General features: G+C 42.8%; 1 protein-coding gene across 1 annotated transcript; it reads right to left on the reverse strand.

The window, feature by feature from the left end:
* Window positions 1-654: 654 nt before the first annotated feature.
* Window positions 655-25876, reverse strand: LOC123970552 (importin-13-like). The gene is given in 24 exon segments (XM_046048625.1): window positions 655-2889; window positions 2984-3116; window positions 3119-3161; window positions 3300-3389; window positions 3485-3543; window positions 3697-3763; window positions 5382-5434; window positions 7360-7456; window positions 8495-8632; window positions 8752-8832; window positions 9206-9358; window positions 10913-11047; window positions 11828-11854; window positions 12120-12301; window positions 12472-12619; window positions 13008-13128; window positions 13426-13592; window positions 14059-14200; window positions 15038-15178; window positions 18297-18550; window positions 19029-19385; window positions 19517-19642; window positions 25239-25325; window positions 25752-25876. Coding segments are annotated over 23 exon segments (2880 nt in total). The 5' UTR covers window positions 25308-25325; window positions 25752-25876; the 3' UTR covers window positions 655-2792.
* Window positions 25877-25884: the final 8 nt, after the last annotated feature.

Consider the following 25884-nt stretch of genomic DNA (forward strand, 5'->3'; position numbering starts at 1 on the left):
TGTTATTATTTATCTATTTTCTCTTCTTATACAGCAATTAAAAAAAAAAAAATAAAAATGGTTTTATTGTCCCCATCAACATGACATGAAACATCCACAACCCACATTCTCTAGTTAAAAACTTAAACATGGTGTGTAATTTATAGGATGGTTCAAGTCAAGATGCAGGATCTACATTAGGCTTTAGGGCCAACTAAATAAAATAATGGTTGAGTATTTGTCCACCGGAAGTTCAGACTTTCATGATGGTAAATAAACCCGCAACAACAATGTAATATTTTGTCACAGCAAACTTAATAAAAAAATCCAAATACTATTTACAGATTTTCTTTTAGTTTCTAGGCATGTTTAGACGGTGGGGGCTACTTTGACTAGTGTACTTAAGAGTCCTGGTTACAGCCTTGATAATACGGATGGAGAACCACTTATTAAACAAGGGCTACAAATGTCCCTCAATAAACTGGCTCCATCTATAAAATAAAAGCTAATTAAAAATATTTTTCTTACTTGTTTCTACTTGAATCTTCATCTACATTTCTAATTGTAGTGTTAATTGTCTCAAAGATGTTGGAAAAAATACCTGCAGGATTTGCAGACGGTGTGCCTTTGATGGAAGAACAAAACTACTCCCACACACATAGAAGAGTCAGGAGCTGCAGTCTTAGATATATTTAATAAATTAAAGCCAAGGTACAAAAAAAACAATGTACATTTCATACCTCCCTCTCCTCATCCACCTACTACTCTTTCTATAAACTGTGACAAACATTGTTTCAATTTTCCCACTTCAAAATGAGACCACTACACAGAGCGAGGATCAGTGTTGGACATCCAATCATTCACCATTCAAATCAGGCCCGAGGCAGGACAGCTCACTCCAGAGCAGATTCCTGCATCGGGTCTCAGTCTAAAAACACGTCTTTCTGCAGTGTCTCACACACTGAATATGTTTGTTGAACCCTGAACATGACCCCCCCCCCCCCCCCCCAAAAAAAAACCACATACATGCTACATGTCTGCAGGCACCTCGGATAAGACAGAAGGATTAGACTGAGATAAAGTTTATCAGAGACCACAAAGTACATTTCAATGCTGAGTGTTGTTAGATGTCAAGTGGTCCTGCAGATTCACTAGACAGTGTATTTTACAGCCATCACATCACTTCACCAATAATGTCTCTGGCGTAATGGATGAGCACAGAATGTTGGCGTTCATTCTTGCTGAATAACTTTCTCAGAGGTCTTGCATTTTGTTACTGAACTCTCTAATCCTTCTTGTTCCTCTCCAAGGCAGTGACCCAGATGGATGAAAATGGGTTTGGTTAGCTTGTTCACAAGCATTTTGTTAGGAGCAGTAGTTGGTGTCAATAACGGGTAGATAGATGAGTCTGGTGGTTATCACTGGCTGGTCATTCCAGATGATAAGGATGTCTAACAGATGTGTGTGATTGCCGGTGAGCAGCAGAGGTGAAATACTGGACGTGCCTGGTCAGTCTTTAAGAAAAGAGTAGTCTCAATGAGTGCGGCATGAAGAAATGAATGGGCTCTTTGTTTAAACGATAGGAGGAAGATATGGATGTGTACTGTAGGTCCAATATAAGTGCACTGAACGAGTGGAAAAAGATACATCTGCGCGCACGCACACACACACGCACACACACACACACGCACACACCCCTCTCATACATACTGATATGAACATGCGCGCACACTCAAATACACAGAAGTGTTCAGCAATAACTGTTAATATGCACAACTTGATTAATATTTTTGCACGATTACAGTGACTAAGCAGTCCATCATCGGGATTATTAATCCCTCCAAACAATCAATTCCCTTCTCAGTTTCATCTTGTGCCTCCTTCTCACTGCCAGCTACTATAATTCCTCCCCCCCCTTCAGCCAATTCTCTAGACAGTCCTGCTTTACCTAAGGGACCAATTCATTTAAAACCACTCTCTGCAACCCAAGGAGACTGCAGTGTATGTACATGAGGTACAGCCCTGTACACAGAGGGCTTGGCAAGAGACAGTTTTTTAGTCCAGTTGTGTGTTTTTCAGCTTTCCTTGTCCACTCACACCCACAAAAAAGGCATATATAACAAAAAGAAGGGACAAATTCACAAAACATGTCTTGATAATTTGGCAAATGCAGAGAGCACTGGGGTATGAGTGGGAGTAAATATTATTGTATTTATGTAATTTCTCCTGCAGAACCCCCCCCGACATTGGTCCTTCTCTCTTCCCGTTAGCAGCAGCAGGACTGACAACCACCATCTTTCTATATGTGTATACATATACATTTATATAATTAATTTGATTTATTCTGAAAAATAATGTCAAGTAGCTACGTACGATACCACTACCATTTCATATGGATGCTAATCACCAGGAAACAACCTAGGAACCACGGGAGGATCTAGAAAGGCAGAACAAGACAGAGATAGGAGGCGGCGTGAGGCAGCATGCCGGGAGTGCTGCTCAAAGCTCTTCCAAAGAAAAGTCCTTTAAATAAGGGGAGAGAGATAGAGAAACAAACAAACAGAAAAACAATATTGGAGCAGAGAGGACAGCCTCCCTGAAACCACCGGGGATTTAATGTTTGTCCATTAATCCGATGGCAGGTCTATGCTGGAAGAGTTCCATGTCTTGTCCTGTGGCGGGGCGGGTTATCATTACAATCATTTCATGATTTCTTCACTGATGGGGTTTGTGAGAAGTGTATTGTTGTGGCATCCAGCTGTTTTGCGCTGAGGGCAGAGGTCACGGTTAGGTGAGAGTTCAAGGATAGAGTTTCAGTATTCAGCGGCGTACTCTGTACCGTGCAGCCCTCTGCACAGTAGTGTGAACTCCTTCACTATGTCCTTCACCCTCCTCTTGTTCACTCGTTCTCTGCACGACAGAGGACAAATACATAAAATGATTAAATATGATGAAAAAGCATGTGGTTGACCAACTGAATAAGACCAATGTCCGGCAGGGTTACCTGAGTATCTGCTGGGAGAAGTTGTCTTTCTGTTCAATTGTGACCCGCGATGACGGGAACCCAGGAGGCTGCAGTGCCTCCTTCAACCAAACAGCCAGCAGAGAAAAGCAGTGCTTGTTAAGAGAGAAAAGATCGCAAACTGGTCCATCAGACTCCGAGATGCCCCGCCCCCGATGCCCTGTGGGAAAAATTCGACAACAGGGAGGTAATTACAATAAGACGGACAAAAGTTTGATGTGTGACAACTCAGCATCAGTGAAATGATAAAACGTTTTAGGTGGTGCGACATGTAAATGTGTAACGCGGTGCTTCTCACCTCCAGCACGGCCTGGATCAACAGCTTGCCGTCTTCCTGCACCACTCTGGCTAATGGAGGCACATCTGAGCAGTGGGGTAAAAGTTCAGTCTACGGCAGAAAGAGAGAGAATCAGAACATTTAAAGTTAAATGACTCATTTATAAACATGCAATTCTTGCACGTTGCGTGTGTGTATTCACTCACAAAGAACAAGCAAGTTGACTTGACTGTCGGAGCCTCGGGAAATTTGAGTGACAGAACTCCTGGAAGAGGGAGTCAGAAACATAAATAAACTACTGGAGGATGGTGTCAAACATTTACAGTTTGTACTCTGTACTGAAAGGCACATATTTCACAGGAACTGTAACGAAACACCGAGAACAGTGTGTGTTTATGTAAACTATGTGCAAACTTACCACAATGGAACACTGCTTTCACGTCAAGACTCTCAGACAAGAACAAATCGGGCTTCCGTTTGAGGGCCTAAGAGGCAGATAAAGGCGTTAAACAGAGCATGTTTCTGTCGGCCTGACCCAATCGGTACTGCTTCACCACATTCCACTGCATAAGCTCCTTCAAAATACTGCTATCAACAATACCCGCTCAGCCTGGTAGCCGGATCTGACAGCAACACAGGACTGAGAACAGATCTGCCTACCAGGCTATAGTACTCTCTCCGTCTGTTTAGGAAAAACTATATCCAAACTCATACAGAGATGCTCCAATGCAGAACTCAGCAGGTATAACAAACAAATTGCAAAAAATCAAACTTTGAAATCATTGGAAACTTAAGTCAAACTAAAGGCAATGATGGTTTTGTTTCTTGAAATCAATTATATTTGAAACATTACTTTTCCTTGTTTTTGGTTGACTGGATTGAATATGCAACAGAAGTGTGTAAGTAATTAACATGTGCAGATAAAGAGAAATACAACTCATCTGGCAATAATGAACTCATTTAGGATGGAGGAGAGGAGAGAGGGAGAGGGAGAGAGATGAAGGTCAGATCTATCCATAGATAGAAAACAAAGGAAGAAGAATGAAGACGGAAGACAAAAATATAAAACAGAAGAGCCATCAGCCAATTTGTCTGAACTGATTAATATTAGTTGAATATTAATTCATTTGGGCTTTGATTGGCTGTGGGCTGGAATGACTTCAGAGGAGGACTGGGCTCGGAGACTAACCAGTCACCTGGGACCACAACGCTGATGCCGACGCGTTACATCATCTTCCCAAGAGCGCCGCATCAACTAAAATATTTCATCTAAAGTGCTGAGTGTGCTGATGTTTTTCCAAGGAGCAAATGGGCCCTGATGTTGACTTTACAGAAAAAAAGGGAATAGATTTAGCAAAAATGTATGTGCTTAAAATAGTGGATTTTCATGCATAATATGTCCACATAAAAGCGCTGCTTTTTACTATTTTCTAAGCAGCCTGTTGAGCAGCATAATCCATTAATATGATTATTTCTGTGAGCCATAAGAACTTCCTGACATCTTAGGTTCATGAAATCTTTTCAAAATCAATAAAAGATCATCTAGCAACTCTTTAAAAAATCTACCTTGTCTACTGAGAAGACTGTGGAAACACAAGGTCTTCACCTAACAGCATGCTTACACAGTATTTTGATACAAAAATTATTTCTTAGAGTTTGACGATCATCATAACACCCTTCCTTCCACATCAGAGATTGCTACCAATGTTTGTTTCCAATCAGAACAGAATCCAGTGTGAGTTTTACAAGTCAGAATACAAGATAAGGACTGGTGTGTTATCACTGCTTCAAATACTATAATAACACATCAGACTTATTTAGAGGGTCTCTGCAGGTAAAATAAAACACTACACGAGCTCTCCGTGTGGTGAGGTGACTGTTAGAATCAAAAGCGTTTGAGGAGAGACCAACGTCTCAGTTTCAAACATTCCCCCTCATGTTTCATTCCACCGCCTCGCCCGTGAGATGGGACGCCTTAGGGCCCAGTAACAAAGAACAGAAAGAGGTACAGAGGGAGAAGACAGAGAAACAGGGAGAAATTAGAAAAAGAGAGAAAGAGAGATAGAAACCCAAAGTGAATGAAATAAGAAACCAAAAACACACCTGAGCTTGGAGTTGCATAAATGAATCAACAATATCAGGATGATCCCTGGGTCCTAAAATATAATAAAGATGAAACTTAAGAAATCATAAGAGAATAAGAATAATATACAAACAGCAACTGAATAGATTCAACAGTCATGTGGAAATAAAAGAGAACTCAAAAATATTTCATTGAAATAATTCACACGTGAGTAAGGAACGAAGGGGAGGGGGGGGGGGGGGGGCTTATGAAGCTTTGGCAGAGTCTTGGAAGAACAGACCAACCAAAAACAGAAAAACAGGCAGAAGACAAAGACATGGGTCTGTTTGGAGAGAAAAAAAAGAAAGAAGTAACGAGAGAAAAAGAACAAACCTAACGAAACAAAAGTGGGTTTGGAGTGGGAACCCAGGAGGCACCTCTGTTACTGTTACAGTTTGGAGGAAAAAAGACACCAAACCTGAATGGACCCTCATTTTTCCCCCTCCTTCCCAAAAGGCACGGCTGGCATCTACGTGATCCAACAACAAGCAACAAATTTCCTCGCAGATTCAAACAAGTGCCTCAGGGGAGGAGGTTTCTGTAAAGGGTCCATTCAGAGCTGGTCAGTAACATCCCCTTTGCTTCAAAGGTGAACCCATCGCCATCAGTATGAATCACACTCAAAGATCAAGATAGGTTCAGATAGCACTACCTCCATTATGCTGGACACAGACTACAAGACCTTTTAAAATATGACAGATTGCAAATGATGCACAATTAAACACACATTTCCTGTACAAGCTTCTGGACTGATGAATCCACATCGAGATTCCTGACTTTCAAACGTGGTTTTCTCCGATGGCTCAAGATTGATGTTGGAAGGACTCCAACAGCAAACTTGTAATGAAACAGAACAAATGTCTGTAGTAAGCGCCCAGCTTTAGCTGTTCCCAGACTCCAAACAAGTTTCCTGCTCAATACCCCCCTCCAGCCCTCATCCACACACAACCGCTGGAGAGAATACAGGGCTTATTCAGAGGGCTGGGATGGAGAGCCCGACTCTAATCCTAGCACAGCAGTGGCTACAGCCATATTGAGCTGGCCCGCCCTGCTAGGTTATAGGTCAGCCAGCTGAATAAGCTACTAGTCTCTGTGCTGTGACTGTATCCTGTAATGATACTGTCTACTGAAAGGCACCTGCTCAGAAAAGAAAGAGTTTAGAGGCAGGAGGAGAGGCAGCCATTACTTAACCAGTCAAAGCAGGAAAAGGGGAGAGGAAAAAAGGGACAACACAAAGGGAAAGGGAGTGGCAGAGAGAGCTGGTACAAGTAGCCTAACCAGAGTATAGTGGATGAAATGATATCATCTCATTCATGTCCTCTTACGTTATGAACCTAAATCTGGCCCCAAGGTCACACACATAAACAAACCTATGACCAACTTTGAAAACTTTACAAAATGAAAGCTATTTTCTTGCAGCCCAAACACAGAAACAGTAAATTCAAATAAATTAATAAAAAAATTAAATAAGCAAATACTGGGCTAATAAATATAGAAAACACTACAACATGTTGATTGCACAAGTTTAAAGCAAACCATTTTTATCAGTCTTAAAATGATATAATCAATGATCAGTGGAAACAGAAGTCTGCATTAATAAAATGATTTGAGACTTCAACACAACTCGAGCAGACAGGTCACTTTGTGGTTTCATTTGCTTTAATGAATAATCAGAGCAAACATTTACAACTATGACCTCTAACCTTTCATAATTTTCCTGTGTGATGCCCCCAGGCTGCGCTGTTTTATTGTCTAATGCAACAGCACATCAGTCTTCACATACCCCGAATATATATTAAAGTAATTTAGAAATCATTTTTAACAATTTCTATTACCAGATTTGTTTCAAACTTTTCCTCTGACCCTGTGAAATCAGATACGATAGAAATATTCAAAAAGGTCTACCACTGATTCGAACAGACACATTTCACAGACCCGCCCCCCCGCTGGACCCCCTACCTTGCTGAAAGATGGACAGTGTTACCGAGGTAACCAGCTCGAACAGAGCCTTGATGGGTGGGAAGTGGTCTGTCTCGCTGGCAAAGATATGCACCATCTGAAACAGCAGGACTTCACATCAGACACACTGTTTTCTTGCACACAAGAAACCAGGTTATTGGAAGCAAAACGGGATGTCTTTACATGCACTGCCGAAACCTGATTATTATAAAACCTGTGTTTACATACAGCTGTACGATTAGGGCGCATCAGTAATATAATAAGGTCGCAGTCTGTTTTCAATTTTTCTTTTTTAAGTTGTAGCATTTTGGAAACACGTTCTGTAGTGAGAACGCTTGTTTTCTCTTAGTGTGCAAATGTGTCTGAATTTTACAAATAACCTACTGTTGCTATGGAAACAGCCTTATATATTTTTGTGTCATTATCAGTTCCAGTTGAACTTCTTGGAGATCCACCGCTATGATCCATGTGTACATGTAAAAAACATTTATTGGACAAAGAAATTAGATTTCTCTAGCAGAAATCTACCTGTTTTGACTAGATTTCTCGCCGTTATTTAAGGGTAAGGGATTAAAGAAACAACATGTGTTTTTTACAGGAGATTTAAAAAAAAAAAAACTTTGTTCCAACAGAAAGATAAAAAAAAATAAAAAAATAAAAAACAGACTGCGTAGGTACATGTAAACATACTACAGGTCACTTCCCCTAAATGCTTATACCCCAAGACAGTGAGGGATCCTTACAGTGATTAGATAATGCAAAATATATTTTTATAGCTTGATTAGAAAATTGTTATTAGAATGGTTAAAATAATATCACCTGGTTGTAAAAATATCTCAGTCAATGTTATTAACAAAAATTATGACAAAAGGTGAAACATAACTGTAAAAGTCATGACTTTTAGTTTATGTGGTCACACAAATGATGCTTAAGTTTGAATACAGTCATGAATATATATTTTAACTGTGAACATAAACTTATACTTTATCCTCCTTAACCTTGGGCTCATTGGTGCATAGCTGATTAGCTCATACACAGCCATTTCTGACAAATCTCTAAAACCCCTCTGCATGCAAGCACAAAGTATTAAAAGAAAAATAATAATGTGTGTTTGTGCACGTGAATGATTGTGTACCTGTCGTGTGAGGTCAAGGGCTGAGGCCTGGGGAATCGTACTGTACATCTGCCCAAGCATCTCGCTTAGCTGAGACACCATGGGAGCAAAGTCATGGAGCAGAGTCTTCACTGACTTCTCAAAGATAGCGCACACCGCCTGGGGGACAACACGAGATCAGCTATACTGAAATGTCATCATATGTGATCATGTGGGCTGATTTCTTGAAACGCAGAGGTCTGACAATATGTGGCCGGCCACACATGTCGATCACTCACCTCTACAACCTGTGAGTCGTTGAGCCACTTGCTGAGTACAGTCTGTATGAGAGCAAATACTTGTTGCAAAACCACCACCACCTGAAAAACACAGATTCACTTCATTAAAAAAAAAAAAAAAAAGAATAGAAATTCCTAAACAATCAGTAGCATTACACATTAGCATTTACACATGGGTGCATGCCTATGAGCAGAATTACTAATGACTATGGTTGAGTGATAGGTCAAAGATTTCCTGTTGGCTACCCTCACCGGGAGAGGAGCTCATGTTGCTGCGAGCATTATGTGCCCCACTGCATTTCTACCAAACTGCAGTGCACTGGATTACAAAGCCTTTAAATGGAAGATACTGTATGTTTGTACTGGCCAATATCTATTATCCATTGATTCAGTCAGTGTATTTGTTCCAAACACCCAACCCTACTGACAATGATGATAGTGTGTGGTAACTGACTGGGTTTGGTCCGGGAGGAGGTGGGGCTGTTTTGACAGGTGGTGCTGAGCCGTCCGCTGACTCATCGTCCTGCTTGCTGATGTCGAGTGTAGTGAAGAGGTTGGACAGCAGCCCCAAGATGTGGATGATTGCTAATTTATTGGAGGGATTAGGCTGAAAGAAGAAACAAAGAAAAACAGATTTTATTTAGGAATTTGCTACTATGCAAACTAACCCCACTGCCCATGTGGTTTATTTAGTGCATGGTGCTGCCTTGAAAAATAACTGCTAAAATATTTAAGACAAACAACCCATAAAAGCTAAACATGCTCCCAAAGTGTTACTCCTGAACAGGAAAAAACAGTTTTGAAAATGGATGGATGGAATACCTACAACTAAATCAAATAAAACTCAATCTAAATCAATAAACTGAAATATAAATCAATCACATTTGTTGACACATCATTTTATTCATTTAGCCAGTTACATTGAATTCTTTGGGTTTTTCAGTTGGTTAGAAACAAATTAAGCAGCTTACTGTTAATAATTAATCAACAAAATAATTGTTAGATAAATAACATTTAATCTCACTTCTAGTTTAAAAAACTGAATAAAAAGCTGGGCAATTTCAGCAATGTGACAGAAAGAAGATAATAGCTTGTTCTAATACCACGCATCAGTGCGCACACACCCCTCCCCCAGGTAATTTTATTAATTAGGGTTTCACTGGCAGCGTTTAATCACTGCTCTGTCTCCATGGTGATGCAATAGAGCCAAAGGACTACGAAGAGGACTCTTACAGCCACACCTCATCTCTCCTTCAACATCAACCTCTCCTCACAATGTTGATGCTTTTACTGTACAACGGTCACCCTACAACAAGAACAGAGAGGTCACAATGCACATTATCCTTGAGGCCAAATCTGAACAACTCCCTCAGCGTTTGCCACCAGACATCATGGTCATTCACCCCTGACGTAATGTAACCTGAAGGTCTCCCCACTAGGTGCCACTATTTGTCTGGCTCCAGACATGGCACCTGATTTCCTAGTCTGATGTAATGCCGATACATCGACAAGCTAGAAGGAAAATAACAACAGAGGGGGGGGGAAGTCGGAGAGGAGGGATGAGACAGTGTGTGTTATGTGAAGGGTGGGGGGGCAGGGACAGAGACAGACACACAGAGAGAAATGAAAAGCTTCATCTAAGCCGACATCTCTAGTCACCCCACCCAAGGTCTTTACTGAGAGTAGAACAAGGGATCAGAAGAGATTCTACTTTGTTCCGCATACAGTAGATATCAAACTGTATTTTTAGATAATAGCAGCTCCACTTTTGCATCTTCCAGCGTGACAGTCTGACACTCCCGGCTCTATTAGACGTGACATTTAAACAGGGTAAAGAATTTTCTTTTTGCACGACTGTATGCATGCACTACTGTAAGTGTGTCTGTGAAGGCACTTTTTTTCACTTTCTCAATGTGCCTTCTCTCTTGGTATGTGCGTGCGTTTTTGCACGAGTGAGAGAAAGTGTGTCTCTGCTACTTCCATGTGAGTCACTAGCCAACGGTGCAGGGTCAAATCCAATCTGGTCCCGCAGAGAAATGTTCCACTGCAGTGACACCACACAGACACAAGGCCTGTTCCTATTGGCCAGAGTCCAACTGTGCCTGCCCTTTGTGTGTGTGTGTGTGTGTGTATACTGTTAAATGTTGGTCTGCGTACACACCGTCTCGTCCGCCAGCTTCTCCAGTTGCTGAATGTAGGGGGTGATGAGAGAGTGAAGGTTTCTTAAGATGTCTTCCACAGGGAGGGCGGAGAGCAGGAAGCCGAGAGCCTGCATCAGCCACATACACTGACTTGTCTGCAAGAACAGATGATCGCAGGTTTAGCTTCAGTTCAAGTGAGCAGTGAGCTTCCATTTAAGAGTCATTTAAAAGTTTTAGAAAGAGATCTTCAGTCTCAGACTACAAACATGTTATGCAATTCATTCAGTTTCTTAATTAAAGCAACATTATGCAGTAATTTTATCTTAAAATAACAGATTTTAAAATCATTTTGACTTGTAACAGAACGAATGGCGTCTTTGTCATTCTCTGTCACGGAGCGTCTGGTATAGCACTATGTAGTGAAATCCCAGGCAGGAAATCCACGGTTTAAAGCTTTGCGGCACCACATCACACACCAACAACACCCTTCAGAAAGCTAGCTATAAGAAGCTAGCTCCGTATTCTCAATATGGATATCATGGCAGAGGCCGCAAAAAGATAAGATGACGACGTTGTTGAAGGACGAGAGAAAGAGAAAAAGAGAGTGTGACCGAGCAAGAGGCCGGACAAAGGTAAACATCAGACAGGCTTTTAACTTGTTGGCATGAGATAAAAGAGCTGAAAGGACGCAAAAACAGATGCCGAGCTGGCTTTATTTCTGTTGGATTAGTAAGTAATAACTTATTACCTGGCTTGCTGTGTCTTATGTTGTCGCGCTTGTTTGATGTTTGTCATTACAAATGTGTGTGTACAGCTGTCCTTATTTAAGACAACAATAAAAAAAACAAATCTTACATAATGTTGCTTTAAATGCCACTTCTGAACTGAGGGGTAAAGCAAAAAGAGAAAGTGAATGTGAGCGAGCACACACTGACCTTGTGGATCTGCTTTATAAGCACCTCCTTGAGAGAAAAGAGAAAGTCAGAGTGACGGTTGAATTCTTTTGGAAAGCAAAACAAAAACTACTGAATTTAGCAATAAAAAGTAGACAACTGAAGTGATTTCAAAGAGTAAATGCTATTTCTGGAAAGCGGGAACATCACATAAGTGTGCAGCATCTTAGCCGTTAAAAGCAAGACAAAAGATACTTATTGGCTCTTGTACTGGATCAACTGGGTAGAAAATGCAATAGCATAAAAAAAAGAGGTAATGCATGTGTACGCATACCTGAGAGACAGCTACTATGTTGGTTGCGTAGGGTGGCAGGTCATATTTGCACTCCCTACAAATTTTCTTCAGTGTAGAGACAGAAGAAACAGAAAGGTCTGGGTTCCCCAAAGCCTGTAGCACCAAGGGCAAGACACTGCTGAGCATCACTGGGTGGTCTGCCAACCATTCAGCCAACGCACCTGGTGGGAGATTAACCAGTTCAGATGCTGAATGAGAAACAATGTTATAAGTTCAAGTTATAAGACTCAAACACTCCCTGTTTGTACCAGTGTTGTCTATAAATTACACTCAAATGGGTTGGAAATTTTAGAACATGGTCCTTTTAATGCACCCATGAAACTTGTCTCACCTATAGTGAACATCACTGTGTCTGCTAGCTGGACGTTGTTGATGCTGATTCTGGGGATGAGTCCTATCAGGCCTGGGATGACGTCAGAGTAATTCACATCTATCGTTTCTGCGATGGACTGGAAGCCGTATAGTAATGCTTCTGTGTGCTGGAGGAAGAGAACACAGTGATGATAAAATTACATTTCAGCGATGACAAAACCCTAAGGTTTGAGTTAAAAAGATGACCATGGAAAGTGAAAACAACCCAAATCATCATGAAAAATGCTAGTAGTTTAAATCCTGTACATTTACATAACTTATATATGTACTTTTGAATCTTCTTTATCTTGAGGTTTATTTTGATTTAAGAATGTGGATTTCATGCACACCAACATAAGTATAATAATAGAAAACAAATTACTGGTCTTAAAAAAAAAACAACTGGTTTATTAAATCGGGTATGACACATTTTCAGTACTGGCTTCCGTGCACCACTCAACCAAACAGAAAATAGTTCACATATTCTCTTTGCTCGTCTGTGTGTGTCTCACCCACCTGCCATGATGTGGGCTGCTCTGCATTAGTCAACAGTCTCCCTAGTTTATCATACAGGTTACTCAGCAGCTCTGCTCCCAGCATCTCATACACGTACATGAGTGTGTCTGAGATATCCACCCTGAAGGACAGACATGCACAAAAAGACATTTTAAGGGCACGCAGTGTTGAAACCCTTATGTGTTCATCTGTCTGTCAGACAGGTTTTAGCCTTTCACTCGTCAGTCCAGTGAGTCTATTAGAGAAAAGCACACTCATACGCTGACCAATCATCCTGTCAGCAAGTCATTTCTGAAACACTTAGACTGTCACCGAAACACACACGCAGGAGAAATCTGCATGTAAAATACACAAAAACAGGGTCAGGCTTACAAATGTACACACACACACACACACACACACACACACACACACACACCTATAGATCCTAAATTGCTCTTTCTCATCTGAGGACCAGGATGCATACTCCTGGTCAGAGGGGAACTGGGCTTTGTGTAGCAGAACATCCACCAGCTGGAAATACACCGGCCTGTAGACCTGCAGATACACCGTCTGCTTATCCGACTCGAATGACATTATTTCATCCTGAGGATGGAGTAAGGAGGGGAAAAAAATTTATTTTGTGTGTGACCATAAAATTATTATTGCAAAAGCATCACTTACAGCTCACACAGGCTGTTAACCCAACTATATTTCACATTTTATACTATTTATCATTCATTTATCACTGAGGAAATGACCTCACTATCAATGATCTAATATGAAACTATGCATTGCATGCTTGCACAAACCAAGAAATCAATTATGTTGGATAAGGAAGAAGACAAAAAGCAAATGGCTTTAGACAAGTTGTCAAATTGAGTGAGCAGTCTATCTTGTCTGTCTAAAAATTACTGTTTCAAGCATGTGCCTAACAAGCCTTGCCAGACTACAATGATTAAAGCTTATTTTGTGGAAAGGCCATTAAGAAAAAAATACAGTACCGTTTATTTGTCAAACTACCATGACATCACTTTAACATTAGACTGGATCAGATTCTGACATTCCTTACTTGTAATGTATACCAGAAGGTGAGTGTGAGCGAGCTGGTGGTCTCATTGACCGGGTAGTGGCCGGGGATGCCTGTACAAAACATGATCATGTTGACCAAAGCCAGGAAGCTCTGCCAGTGGTCCACCTGATCCAGCAGAGTCCTAGAGAGAGAGGTGGGCCAAGGGGACAGAAAGAAAGAGAAGGTGTGATCTGGCAGCTGACCGGTGCTGTTGTGGTACACAGTTAGCGACTTTCTCCCTCTGTGTCTCCCATGTTGTTACACACGGAAGCTCCGCTTTAATCTTGAGAAGCTGCAGAACTGCAGTCTCTTTTCATTAGTCGCTGTACATTTCCAGCTAAACTGAGGCTTTTTGTTGACCCTTTTCTCTCTGCTCTGCTCGCCTGCCATTCACCAGTCTTGTGCAGAGTTGTGCATGCCCGCCAACTCGCCGACAATTGCACACACGTCACGGTTCCTTGCAGGTCTAATCCAAGTAGCCCACTGGTTAAAAACTATGTGATATTCTTTGTGTGGTTCATTAATGGTGATGAATCATCCAAACGTCCAGCAAAGTTCACGCACAACACTCTCTCCCTCTTCTGCCACACAGACACACACGCTATGCCACACATGTGCATTGACACCCCCTACCTTAAAGGTTAGGGTTACAATTATAGATTTTTTTCACACAAAAAAAATTTATTAAAAGCTTCTTTCTTTTCACATGTTTATTAACAGCATTATATGTAGATATTTATATCAGAATAGGCTGTATATCAACTTAATTGGAGAAAACAGGTAGTTTTACGTAAAATCTGACATTGTGCACCCCCAAATAGCCAAAATGGTATGATCCTTGTTTCATAACACAGCTGCGAAGATCGAATCAGAATCCGCCTATAGAATCATCAAATCTTCGACTATTCGGGTCGCCACTACTAGATACTATAAAATCTTCACATTGATAAAGGCCTACAGAAAAAAAACACACACATACCTGGAGTGGTTTTCTCCCAGTGTAACGACGATACGGCAGATCCCATGGCAGGTCTCCATGTCTCCATTCTGAACAGCCTCTCTGAGCTGCTCCTGGAGGGCCAGCACTTGAGGAACCAGTTTTAGCAAAGTGTTCACATATCTAAAACCCACACACAAACACAGAAAAAGAAACGCCACAATTGACAATTAGGAGTCCAGTTAAAGGAAAACAAATTAAAAAAAACAACACAGTGCTGTACAAGTGAGAACTACATACTGTAGCATGCACAGCCAGGAGGCCTCCACTGGTGAATGTAAATCTGACTCACGCCGCTCACAGCTAGGTTGATGTATTTATTGCTCCATCTCAAGACAAGTATTTATTTTAAATCAAATCTCAGCCAGCCCCAACCTCTGATCCAGTACTCCCACCCTAAAAAACCCACACATCTACCAGGGAACCAGAAAATCTATTCAAAGCTCCTGCTCAGAGCTGCGCTGCTGTCAGTTATCATTCTGTCTTCTTCCTGCTGTCTCAGCCATCTATAATTCCCTCACTCTGGCTAAAACACACACACATACAAACTTACATGGACACATGGGTACACACACTCAGAGGCACTCTTCAACACAGATCTGGTCATGTGACAACATCAGACAACATCCTCCCGTCAGCTTTAATGACAGCAAGTGAAGGGGTGACATTTGGAGATGAAGGGCGTGCGTGTACGGGTGCCTGAATGTCACAGAGGAGATTACGTGCATGTGTGAATGCTATGAATGTAAACCATATTACGCGTGTGTGAGTCCCAGGGGAGGTTTTGTGGTATGCCGGGCAGTGGTTCATCTTTCATGAGAATGTCAATAAGGACGAAGGTCCAGGTCGATGAATATTCATCAATGACAATGGTTGTGCGACTTCACCAAGAAAATAAAAATAAACTAAATCAAGCTGAAAAACGAATGTAACTTGCAGTGTTTCTCTGAGGATCGAAACGACTGTATCCATTATCAATTCATCTGTTCATTATCATCATTTAATACATAAAGAATTGTGAAAACGATTCTCAGACACTCAAGTGACATCTTCAAAATGCTTATTTTGTCAACAATCAAACCACCAGAGAAATTCAATTTACAGTGCCACACAGAGAACTGTGCAAATAACACTCAACCACTTGTGCTGTGCATGTTGTCGTGTTTACTTTGCGACGACTCCCAGTCTGTTTTCCGCCGCCGCACTCAATTTATACTCCTGTGTTACTTTCAGTAACAGTTCCACCTCGTTGTCTGTCCATGTAAAAAAAATGTGTGTGTGTGGTTCTTCTACAACTGCGGACTAGACAATCGGCTTCATGTTTACACTGGCAAGAGCATGCCCAGTGTACGTGAACGGCCACTATGTGCATTTTCAGGTGTTTTAATATGGACAGCCAAAACGCTGGTGTGGACGGAGATCGTTTTCACTTTTAAACAAAAACGTAGTAGTGTGGATGTAGCCTCAACAGCCCATACTGATTCAGCCTACTCTGGAGAGAGCTCCACCCTGCTGAGATGTGGTGTGTATGAAGCTGGCCTCCATCTAATGAGCCTTTACCTGTGTGTGTGTGTGTGTGTGTGTGTGTGTGTGTTGGCCTACATCCTCTGTGTTCGGCAGCCTGAGTAAGGAGCAGAGAAGAAGAGTTGAGCTGCAATTTACTATGAGCGAGTGGCTCTGTGTGTGTGTGTGTGTGTGTGTGTGTGTGTGTGTGTGTGTGTGTGTGTGTGTGTGTGTGTGAGAGAGAGAGAGAGTGGCAGAATGCACTCATGCACTCAGAAGATCATTCATTTTTAACAAGGTTCTTTGCAAATGCAGGTCATGCACTCTAAGCTTAGGGAAAAAAAGGACTTGGTGTGTATGTAATACGATTAAAAGGCAGACTGGATTTGTATGTTTCCCACATAAGAGACGATATTCTGGAGGATCCTCTGAGATCATCTGCTGCAGTCTCCTCTCATCTCCTCGAACTCCTCTTCTGCTCCCTGCCCTGCTGTTATACACTTTCTGCCTCCTTCCTGACTCCTCCTTTAACCCCCCATCCCCCCACCTCTGATCCCCTCAGCAATTACTGCAACACTGCGAGACAGGGGAAATGGGTTGCCTGGCAACAGGATGCAGCTGGACCAATAGCATCCCCCCAAATGAGTTGACTGTAATGTGTTTAAACAGAGGGAGAGAACAAGAGACAGGGAGGAGGGCTTAGTACTGATGGTGAGAGAAGAGAAAGGGGAAAGGAAGAGCACAAAGCAACAGAGGTAGAGTGGGAGAAACGATCAAATAGACAGAATAAACAAAGACAGCAAAATGTACAGATGAAAGAAAAGTGGGCTCTGACTTCATAGAGGGGATGGAGGAAATAACTGTATTGCCTGTTTTTTAATAGATTCATTCATTTTCCTCCTAGGAAGTCAAATATAAACCCATTAATCACACAATGCTCTGACAAACACAGAGGCCAAACGTGTCTCGAGAGACGCCGCTAATGAGAGAGTCAAGACCTCTGGGAGGCTCTGGGGCCGTCACACTGACAAACACACAGTGGCAAACATGCAGGGCTGTGATCAATACTATGTGACACAAAACAAGAAAAACAGGGAAGACACTTGTGTCAAAACTGGATGTAACAAAATGGATAAATGTGAAAAAAAGTAAATTTTTTAAAAATAAGATCAGAAGAATCCCATCTCTCACTAACATACTCTATCCTACAGGAGCCCTGCACCACCTGCTGAGAAGGTGTGCAGAGGTATGGAGGACAGTGTCTTTTATGCTACACTTTCACACCTTCCCCATGCCCTCCTCCTTCTTTTAGCACCCTTTCTTCACTTTGCGTCGTCCCGTCACCCCCGCCCTCTCTCTCCCTCTCTCTCTCACTAGGGGAGGGGTAATGGGTGCCTGCCATGTCTGAATCAACCAGGGCACGATGACATCTCTACCCAGCTCTGTAACCATAGCAACATCAGCCAACCGAGAAATGGCGCTCTCCTTGCCCTGTATCAATCCCTCCCTCCTTCAGCTCCCTCCCTCCCTCCCTGATGCCTTCCAGTGCCCACCCTGTCCGTTTCCTGCACTTGGCTAATGCATCTTTCCTTTTCTCTCTCCCTCTCCCTCCCTTCCAGCTCCATTTTTCCTCCAGTGTAATTTCTCCAGACAAAACCATGGCTTTGATGTCAAGGGGGGGGGGGGGGGGGGGGGGGGGGGTGGCATGCTGTTGTCACTCCACACTGGCTGTACACACCTTTGGGAGTCCGGCTGCGAGATGGCATTGACTATTGCCTCCACCGCTGTGTCGAAGAGCTCTGGATCAGGCAGGGCACTGAAGCAGTCGTGCACCAGGCCTTCGCTCTCGCTGAGGGGCACATCTAGCAGCACCCAAGATGACAAGCAGCGCAGCACGCGAGCTTTCACCGCCCCGGGGCTGTCCGTCCTTCGCAGCAGTTGCTGCAGTAAGGGACACACTGATCCCCACTCCCGGCCCAAGGCACCCCGGACCTAGAGGGAGGATGATAATGAGGGTTGAGACCGTTAGTGTATTGCTCATGTGTGGTATGTTCCCCTGCTTAATGAGTAGGCTCATTTAAAGTGTTTCTATACTGGTGCCATTAAGATCTGTTTTTTGGCACTGACACCAATATGATACTTTCTTGATACCTTACGTTTTTTTAAAAACAAACAAAACTTCTCAAACAATGTCCATTAAATGTCTTTAACGCAAGCAGCTGTGCAATTATTTTGCCACTATATGATGATAAGTCAAATTATGATTTAGACCATATATCTGGAAATATCCCATTAAAGAATACATGAAGAGGACAACGAATCTAACAAAGCATTCACATTTCAAGTTCTCAAAAAGTATTGAGGTTCGTTACCTATTGATGAACAAATGAATCCAAAGAAAACCTGTGAATATTGAACAGGTGGCGACCACTACTGCAGATGTGGGAGAAGGTGGTACCTGCAGACATACCTGTCCCTTTCGGTACTGCGGCAGGCGGCTGGTCTGGAACTCCTCAGGCAGGACGGTGAGCAGCTCCAGCAATGCCAGGCAGCGAGCCCGCCCATCCACCCCTCCCCCTTCCTCCTGGAACACCCGCACCATCTCTGCCACTGCGCCGGGCCAGGCCTCAGGCATTGTGTTGAGCGCCAGAGAGGCCAGGGCCACGCATAGCCGAGTGAGCACCATCTTGGAGCCGGAGGAGAAGCAGGCAATCTGGGAGAACAGCTGGGTCTTCAGAGACTCGTACTGGTCTGAGGGGATGTCTGACCAGTAGCGAGAGATCTTTGTGTGAAGAGCGCTTGCGCCAAAGTACTGGATCTCTGGCACCTGTGAGAGATGATGCAAATGAAGCAATATGCTTTTTCAGTGTGTGTGTGTGTGTGTGTGTGTGTGTGTGTGTGTGTGTGTGTGTGTGTGTGTGTGTGTGTGTTGGGTGCCCATGTGAGAGTCCACTGTACCTTATCTGGGCTCAGTAGGGCCCAGCAGAACTGCCAGGCCTGAGGCGAGACCTGAGCCTGCATTAGCCATTTCTGGGCCAGATTCTTGTTTTCTATGTTGGGATCATAGTACAACTGGTGGAGGGCCTAGAAAAAAAAGGAGAGAGAAGAAACGAGAAAGTGGTCAAAAGAATCCATACAATGTGTAGATGGCTGAACAAATTTGTACTAACAAAGTCCATTTGAGAAATGCTGCAACTACACTACACACATTAGTGGGTGTCAGAGATGATAGACCAGCTGAGAGAAGACAAACACAGTCCTCTGAGCTCTTGTTTGCTGGTAAGAGTTGGCTACCTTGAGAAAAGAGCATCATTTCTCACTCACAAACAGGCAAACACGCAGACACACAGCTGACAGTTTACCTCGAAAACCTGAACAACAGAGAAAGCAAGGACCTGAAAACAGCACTTTCTGAAGTACAGCTCTGAGTAATTTGAGTACTTGAGTGCAGGGGGGGAACAACAAGGAGTGAGCCAAAGAGAAAGGAGATAAAGGATGAGTGTGTGAAAGGGAAACGAAAGAAGGGGGGAAAAGGGAGCATTAATTAAACAGACACCTCTAATCCTGGCAGTGCCAGAAGAGAGGTTTACTGTAGGCACTACTCTGCAAAAATGCCTGTTTTATTTTTCTCCCTTGCTGTCACACACACACACACACACACACACACACACACACACACACACACACACACCTGCTGGCAGCCAGCACTAAGTGTCTGACAAGCAACACAGGAAAAAAGAATCTATTCAGTGAGCTTCTGATCCCAGTCTTTACCCCTGAAACCTGCTCACATCAATTACTCCACCAGCAGTCATTCTCTCCTCTTTCTTCTATCTCGTTTCTCTCTCTCTATTTGCCTCCCTCCAGCCTAAAGTGTCCATCCAGTTTCATCCCATCCCTCAGCTCCCTATCTTGATCTCAGTCTTCTTCTAAAATCTGTCAAAAAAACAAAAAGGCTGGATGAATAATTCTGTAAAGGAACAACTGCGGGTCACAGAGTATGATGATGCAATTTGCAGCTGCGGAGAGGAACAGTAATACAGCGCTGGAGCCGAGTCTCAGGTGGCGTTCTGTCCCCGTCTGCCAACCTGCAACGCCATTATCTGTCTCCTCTTACTGTATGAGACTCAGCTGAACACAGCTGGCTGAGTGAGGAGATGATGGTTCGCAATAGAGAGTCAGGTGGCATTTGTACATGCGTGTGTGAGAGACAGCTAAAGGTGCAGGTACAGCATGTGCAGCAGGTATTGTTTGTACAGTTTGCATGTGCCATTGATTTTTTCCCCCCCTCTGCTGGTAGGTTTCTGTGCTCCACTAACATTTACCTGAACAATGTCTCCTAGAAATCAAGCAGCAGTTATCTGGACTAACTAATTGTCGTTGTTAATTGGTTCTTAAAACAAGCAAAAAAACATGCACGTCCCTAGAAACAGTAGTGTTTATTTGCAGCCGCAGCAACACGTGCAACAAAAGCAACTAACTGCATCTACAGATGGTGGCAACCTGCCTGAACCACCTGGCTCCACCTGAGGACAGCGTTCTCTTGGCAGACACTTTCAAAGGTCGTTAGCTTCCTCTGCAGTCCCTTTCCAACAGGAGGAGGAAGGGGCAGAGGGATGTCAAAAAAGGCAGCTCAGTTAGACCATCTGCTCTCACACATAACCACAGATTTACTGGAGCTGGTATACACTTGTGTGCTCACTGCTATGCTCAGGAGAATAAGTTACAGGTAGGTCCTGAGCTGTGGTAACAAAGAACACTACAATGCCTAATACTACACAAATTATCAAGGGCAAATATGACGCAATTCAATGAGGTAAAAGCCATTTTTCCTGATTTCTATTATCAAATATAACAAACACATCAGAAATCTCTGTTCCCCCCACATGCTTACACTACATACACACACTGAACAAGTCTTTGCACACTGTGTTCACACACAGCAGGTAACGGCATCTTTCTGCCATAGGTTCTGTGTGTTTTCGAGCCATCTGTGCACTAGAGCATTGCACCGCAAGTCATCACAGTGATGGGAGGGCATCGCTGGCGCCGTGCCGCACAAGGCACCATCGCACCGCTGACCCACCGTGACACCGTGCTATAACTGCAAGAACCAGAAGCATGCAGAGGAATGATGATTAATGAGGGAACAAAGGAGAATAGTTTGCGAGAGTGTGTGCGCGGGCGGTTGTTGACAGCACGCGGCCAAGACAGAAATTAAGAATACCACGTTGCCAATAGTGATACAATCTCAGCACACGAACAGCACATACAACCCATGCACCAAGTGTCTCAACAACATGCTCAGTTTCAGTTAACGATTTCCTTTTCCACCAATTAACACAGATGACTGATCACCGAAGTCAGTCAATGGATATATGATACCATCTTCAGTCTGCTAAAATTAAAATAAAAAGCTTTCACTAGGACGTGTGTTATATATTATATATATATATATATATATATATATATATATATATATTTCTGTCAATAACTGATTGGTAAAAGTCATCACAATCCCTCTTTTAGCCTCTCCCACCACCACAAAACGCTCAATACATGATGCATCATTTCTCAGTGTCAAATTCCTCTGCTATGTATGGTAATATGTTAGCTGGCAGGCTGAATCATCTCCTCTGCTTTTAAATGCCAAAAAAAGGACAGCCGGACTGCACTTTCTGTCACATACTTCTCATCCTTACTTTACATGAACACGGTTTCCAAAAGGCAGTGCTGCATCACAAGCCAAGAGCCTGGGAGCTAAGCACTACTGAATGGACCTCGTCCGCCACGCTGACCCAGTACTGTGCTTCTTTCTGGTGTTACAGTAGTGATTTGTCCCAAGGGAATGACAAAAATCCGAAAAGCACACTCTTTCACAGCAAATGTAGAACTCTGAAATTCCTCTAAAATCCACTTGCTTGGTGGATGGTGATTCTAGAAAAGGCTAATTACAGTCAAGCGGAAATGTAAGGCAGTATATGCATGCACCCATTCATTATACACACAAAGATACTGACAATGTTGTACTTTGTTCCCAGCCCCAAGATTCAACAAAGAGCTTTCTATTGGACACATACAAATGCTGGGCCAGGAACCATCATCTCCAGCACCATGTATACAACAAGCACACACTTGCCACACACCATCCCACTGTATGAGAGTGACAATTCTGCACAGCTTTTTCATTTCACTCTTTTAGCAGCTGGTTTTGCTCTCATCATTTTACGGGAAGCTGCCCCAGATGACTGTTTGGCGTAGAGGATGATTAATTTACTTGTAAAAGCAACATTTCTCAGATTTTTCTAAAGGGATTAAGTTGGTGGTCTAACACAGATACTAATTAGCGATGTGCCTGTCGCGAACCAGTCGGCTCTCTGAGCAGGCCCTTTTAGTGAACGATGGGAGCCGGCTCCCGTCCGAGAGCCGATTTCACCCCCGCACCCCCATCACTCCCACGCCCAGTCAGCGAAAAAAGAAATGCATGACAATGAACAAATTACACCTTTTAACACAGCAGAAATAGTTATGCTTCATATTAGCCTATATCATAAAAATTTAATTGAAATATACAATGTGTGTCCGTATAAAGTGGGTTTATTTATTAACCCTACTTTTCGTTAGTAGGGTGTTATGTTTGTTACAAACAACTAGGATAGTTTTCTTGACATATTCCACTTTTTAACCATCAATATGACAGAATATTTCAATATATTGCAGATGATGAATCGTGTATATTTATTTCTTCCTACAAATAAGAGTTTAATTTATGCAGTGACCAGCAGAAGTGGTAGTAAGTCAAGTTTGTGAGCCTAAAGAGCCGGCTTTCAGAAAAAAACTGAGCCATATGATCCGGCTCCCTTCAAAGAGCCGTTATTCCCATCACTACACTAATTTCATGCTTTTAGATACACACACAGATTCTAAAGAAACATATTGTCTCCCTGTTATTCCAGTGAATGAACAGCATCATGCAGATTCTTTAACTAATTAAGTACAAATATGTAATTATAGTCACATTATCTAGAAAGAACAAATTTAGAGATAAAATAAATCAACTCACCAAAACAGACTATATATACTTTCTAAATATAGCTCAGTCTTAGAAAAACAATATTTCATCAGTTATTATAAAAGTGCTCATAGCATTCATGGGAAATTATACTTTTGATGTTGTTTGTCATGTTTCATCAGTTAATGAGATTACTTCTGGCGCTGTACCACTCGGGAGAAGAACGAATGCTTTAACAGGATCTGAAAATGCACCTTAAACTGTACAAATCCATGAAAATAGAAAGAAATTAGAATAAAACACCATGACATTTTGTCATGGTATTTTAGTGTCTGCTTTCTACTGTTTCCCGGCATCTTAAAAAGAGGGCGAACAAATCCATTTGAAGGTCAGAGTTCAGTGTGTAAACATACACTGCGGTGACATCACAGATGACGTTCCTACACTTTTTTATTTAAAACCGTTTATCACTACACTAACATTTAACCACTGCAAGCTTCTCCTCTTTCAGATCATCAAATGAATCACTGAATGCCAAAAGTACATCTAACAGGTGGCTCAGACTTTTTTATGAATATCATGCACTATTTTTGCTCACTGGAGATATTTAGGCAAGCAAGGTTTCACTTCCATTGTAGATGGGACACTTCAAATACCGGAAAACCCGAATAAACAGTAGCTGGATTAGCTGGATCTAATGAAAACTTCCATGCAAACCTCTACAAGGCTGGGTATGAGTTACTTTCAACAAAACACTCTAATGCATCATAACATACATTAATTATACATTTACATAGGTATGCATACAATGTACTAGTGTTTGGCATTTCCTTCATGCATTTGCTACCCTCCAGGTCCTTCACCTGTAGACATGAAGCATGACCAAATGAATAAAAAGACAGGACCTTATCGTTTGTCATTCGCCTACATCCTTTATTACACCACAAACCACAGTTATCACCCCCCCCACACACACACACACACAGGAATGTGCTTCTCTCCCTCAAACCTGCCTCTAATCATTTCTGTCGCATCGCCAACCTCCTCCTGTTTCTTTACTGGCACTGTCACAGACATCGACACCCCCCCCCCCCCCCAACCATCTCATCACATTGACTCTGCTCTTCCACAGGAGCACCTTTCTCACTCCCTCTCTCTCTCTCCCCTCCCCATTGTCTCCCCACCCCATCACCTTGCATCCGAATCAGTGGCCACCCAGCAGGGAGATTCATCACAGAGCCTGGCAGCCACAGTCAACACTGCCAAGCACGCGCGCGCGCACACACACACACACACACACACGCGCGCACGCTCCAAGACAAAAACAAGACCCAGACATTATAAAATAACAGAGATGGCCAGGAATTGGCGGGCTCCAACCTGTTATTTTCTTGAATCTCTCTTCTGATCATTCTTTCTGATCTCCAGCCATTGACTAAAGACTAATTTAAAGACGCGTGGACAGATGTTACATGGACAGGTGAGCTAAACTCCTCCTGTATGCAAACACAGCAACATTATCTCTCCAGACTGTACGAATGATTATGGCTACACGGCAGATAAAGCTCCCTCTTGAGCTGAACCATGACCGTCTTTGGTCCACAAACCCTGGATGCTGTATAAGCTGACAGGGTTGCTGATCATGACTGACTGGTCTCAAAAACTCACCTTCTCTACGTTTTCCACCGTGAAGTCCAGGGCGTCCGGTGTGGCTGCTATCCTCCCCGGCGTCTCCATATCCCCGCTGACAAGGAGCTGTCAAATGATCAAAGAGGAGCAACACATTCAAAAGCTGGCAGCCGCCGTCGAACTTCATTTTACAGACAGTGCCATTTCCAAAATATTCCACAGAAGCAATCGGAGTGTGAAAATTAGCTAGACGGCATCACAAATTTAGACACGAGAAGCTAACCGGCAAGCTAACGTTAGCTCTGTTAACTTAGGAGCAGGCTAGCGGACGCTAACCTTCACTATAAGAAAATACTATAGCAACGGCTAGCACCACTATGCTAACGCCAAACTAGCTAACGTAGCAATTCATGTAACTTGACGCTACCCTAGTGCCAAAGGCAACCAAGCGAGATATGTGAACTAGCATTTTCAGAGTGTGAAAGCATTATCAAAACAATGCCGTCCCCGTGTATAATCTCTAGGCTGTCTAGAGGACCAAGATTTCCACACCTTTCTATCCTGCGACGGTATGAGACGAGACGATGCTGGCAGCTCCCTGCCGCTTTTCTGCCTCTGCTCCCACCGAGGGCTTGGTGCTACGTTCAAGCACTGTGGGAAATGTCGTAATCACAGCGTCACTGTT

This window comes from Micropterus dolomieu, linkage group LG05 (genome assembly GCF_021292245.1).
Source record: "Micropterus dolomieu isolate WLL.071019.BEF.003 ecotype Adirondacks linkage group LG05, ASM2129224v1, whole genome shotgun sequence".
Taxonomy (NCBI): Eukaryota; Metazoa; Chordata; class Actinopteri; order Centrarchiformes; family Centrarchidae; genus Micropterus; species Micropterus dolomieu.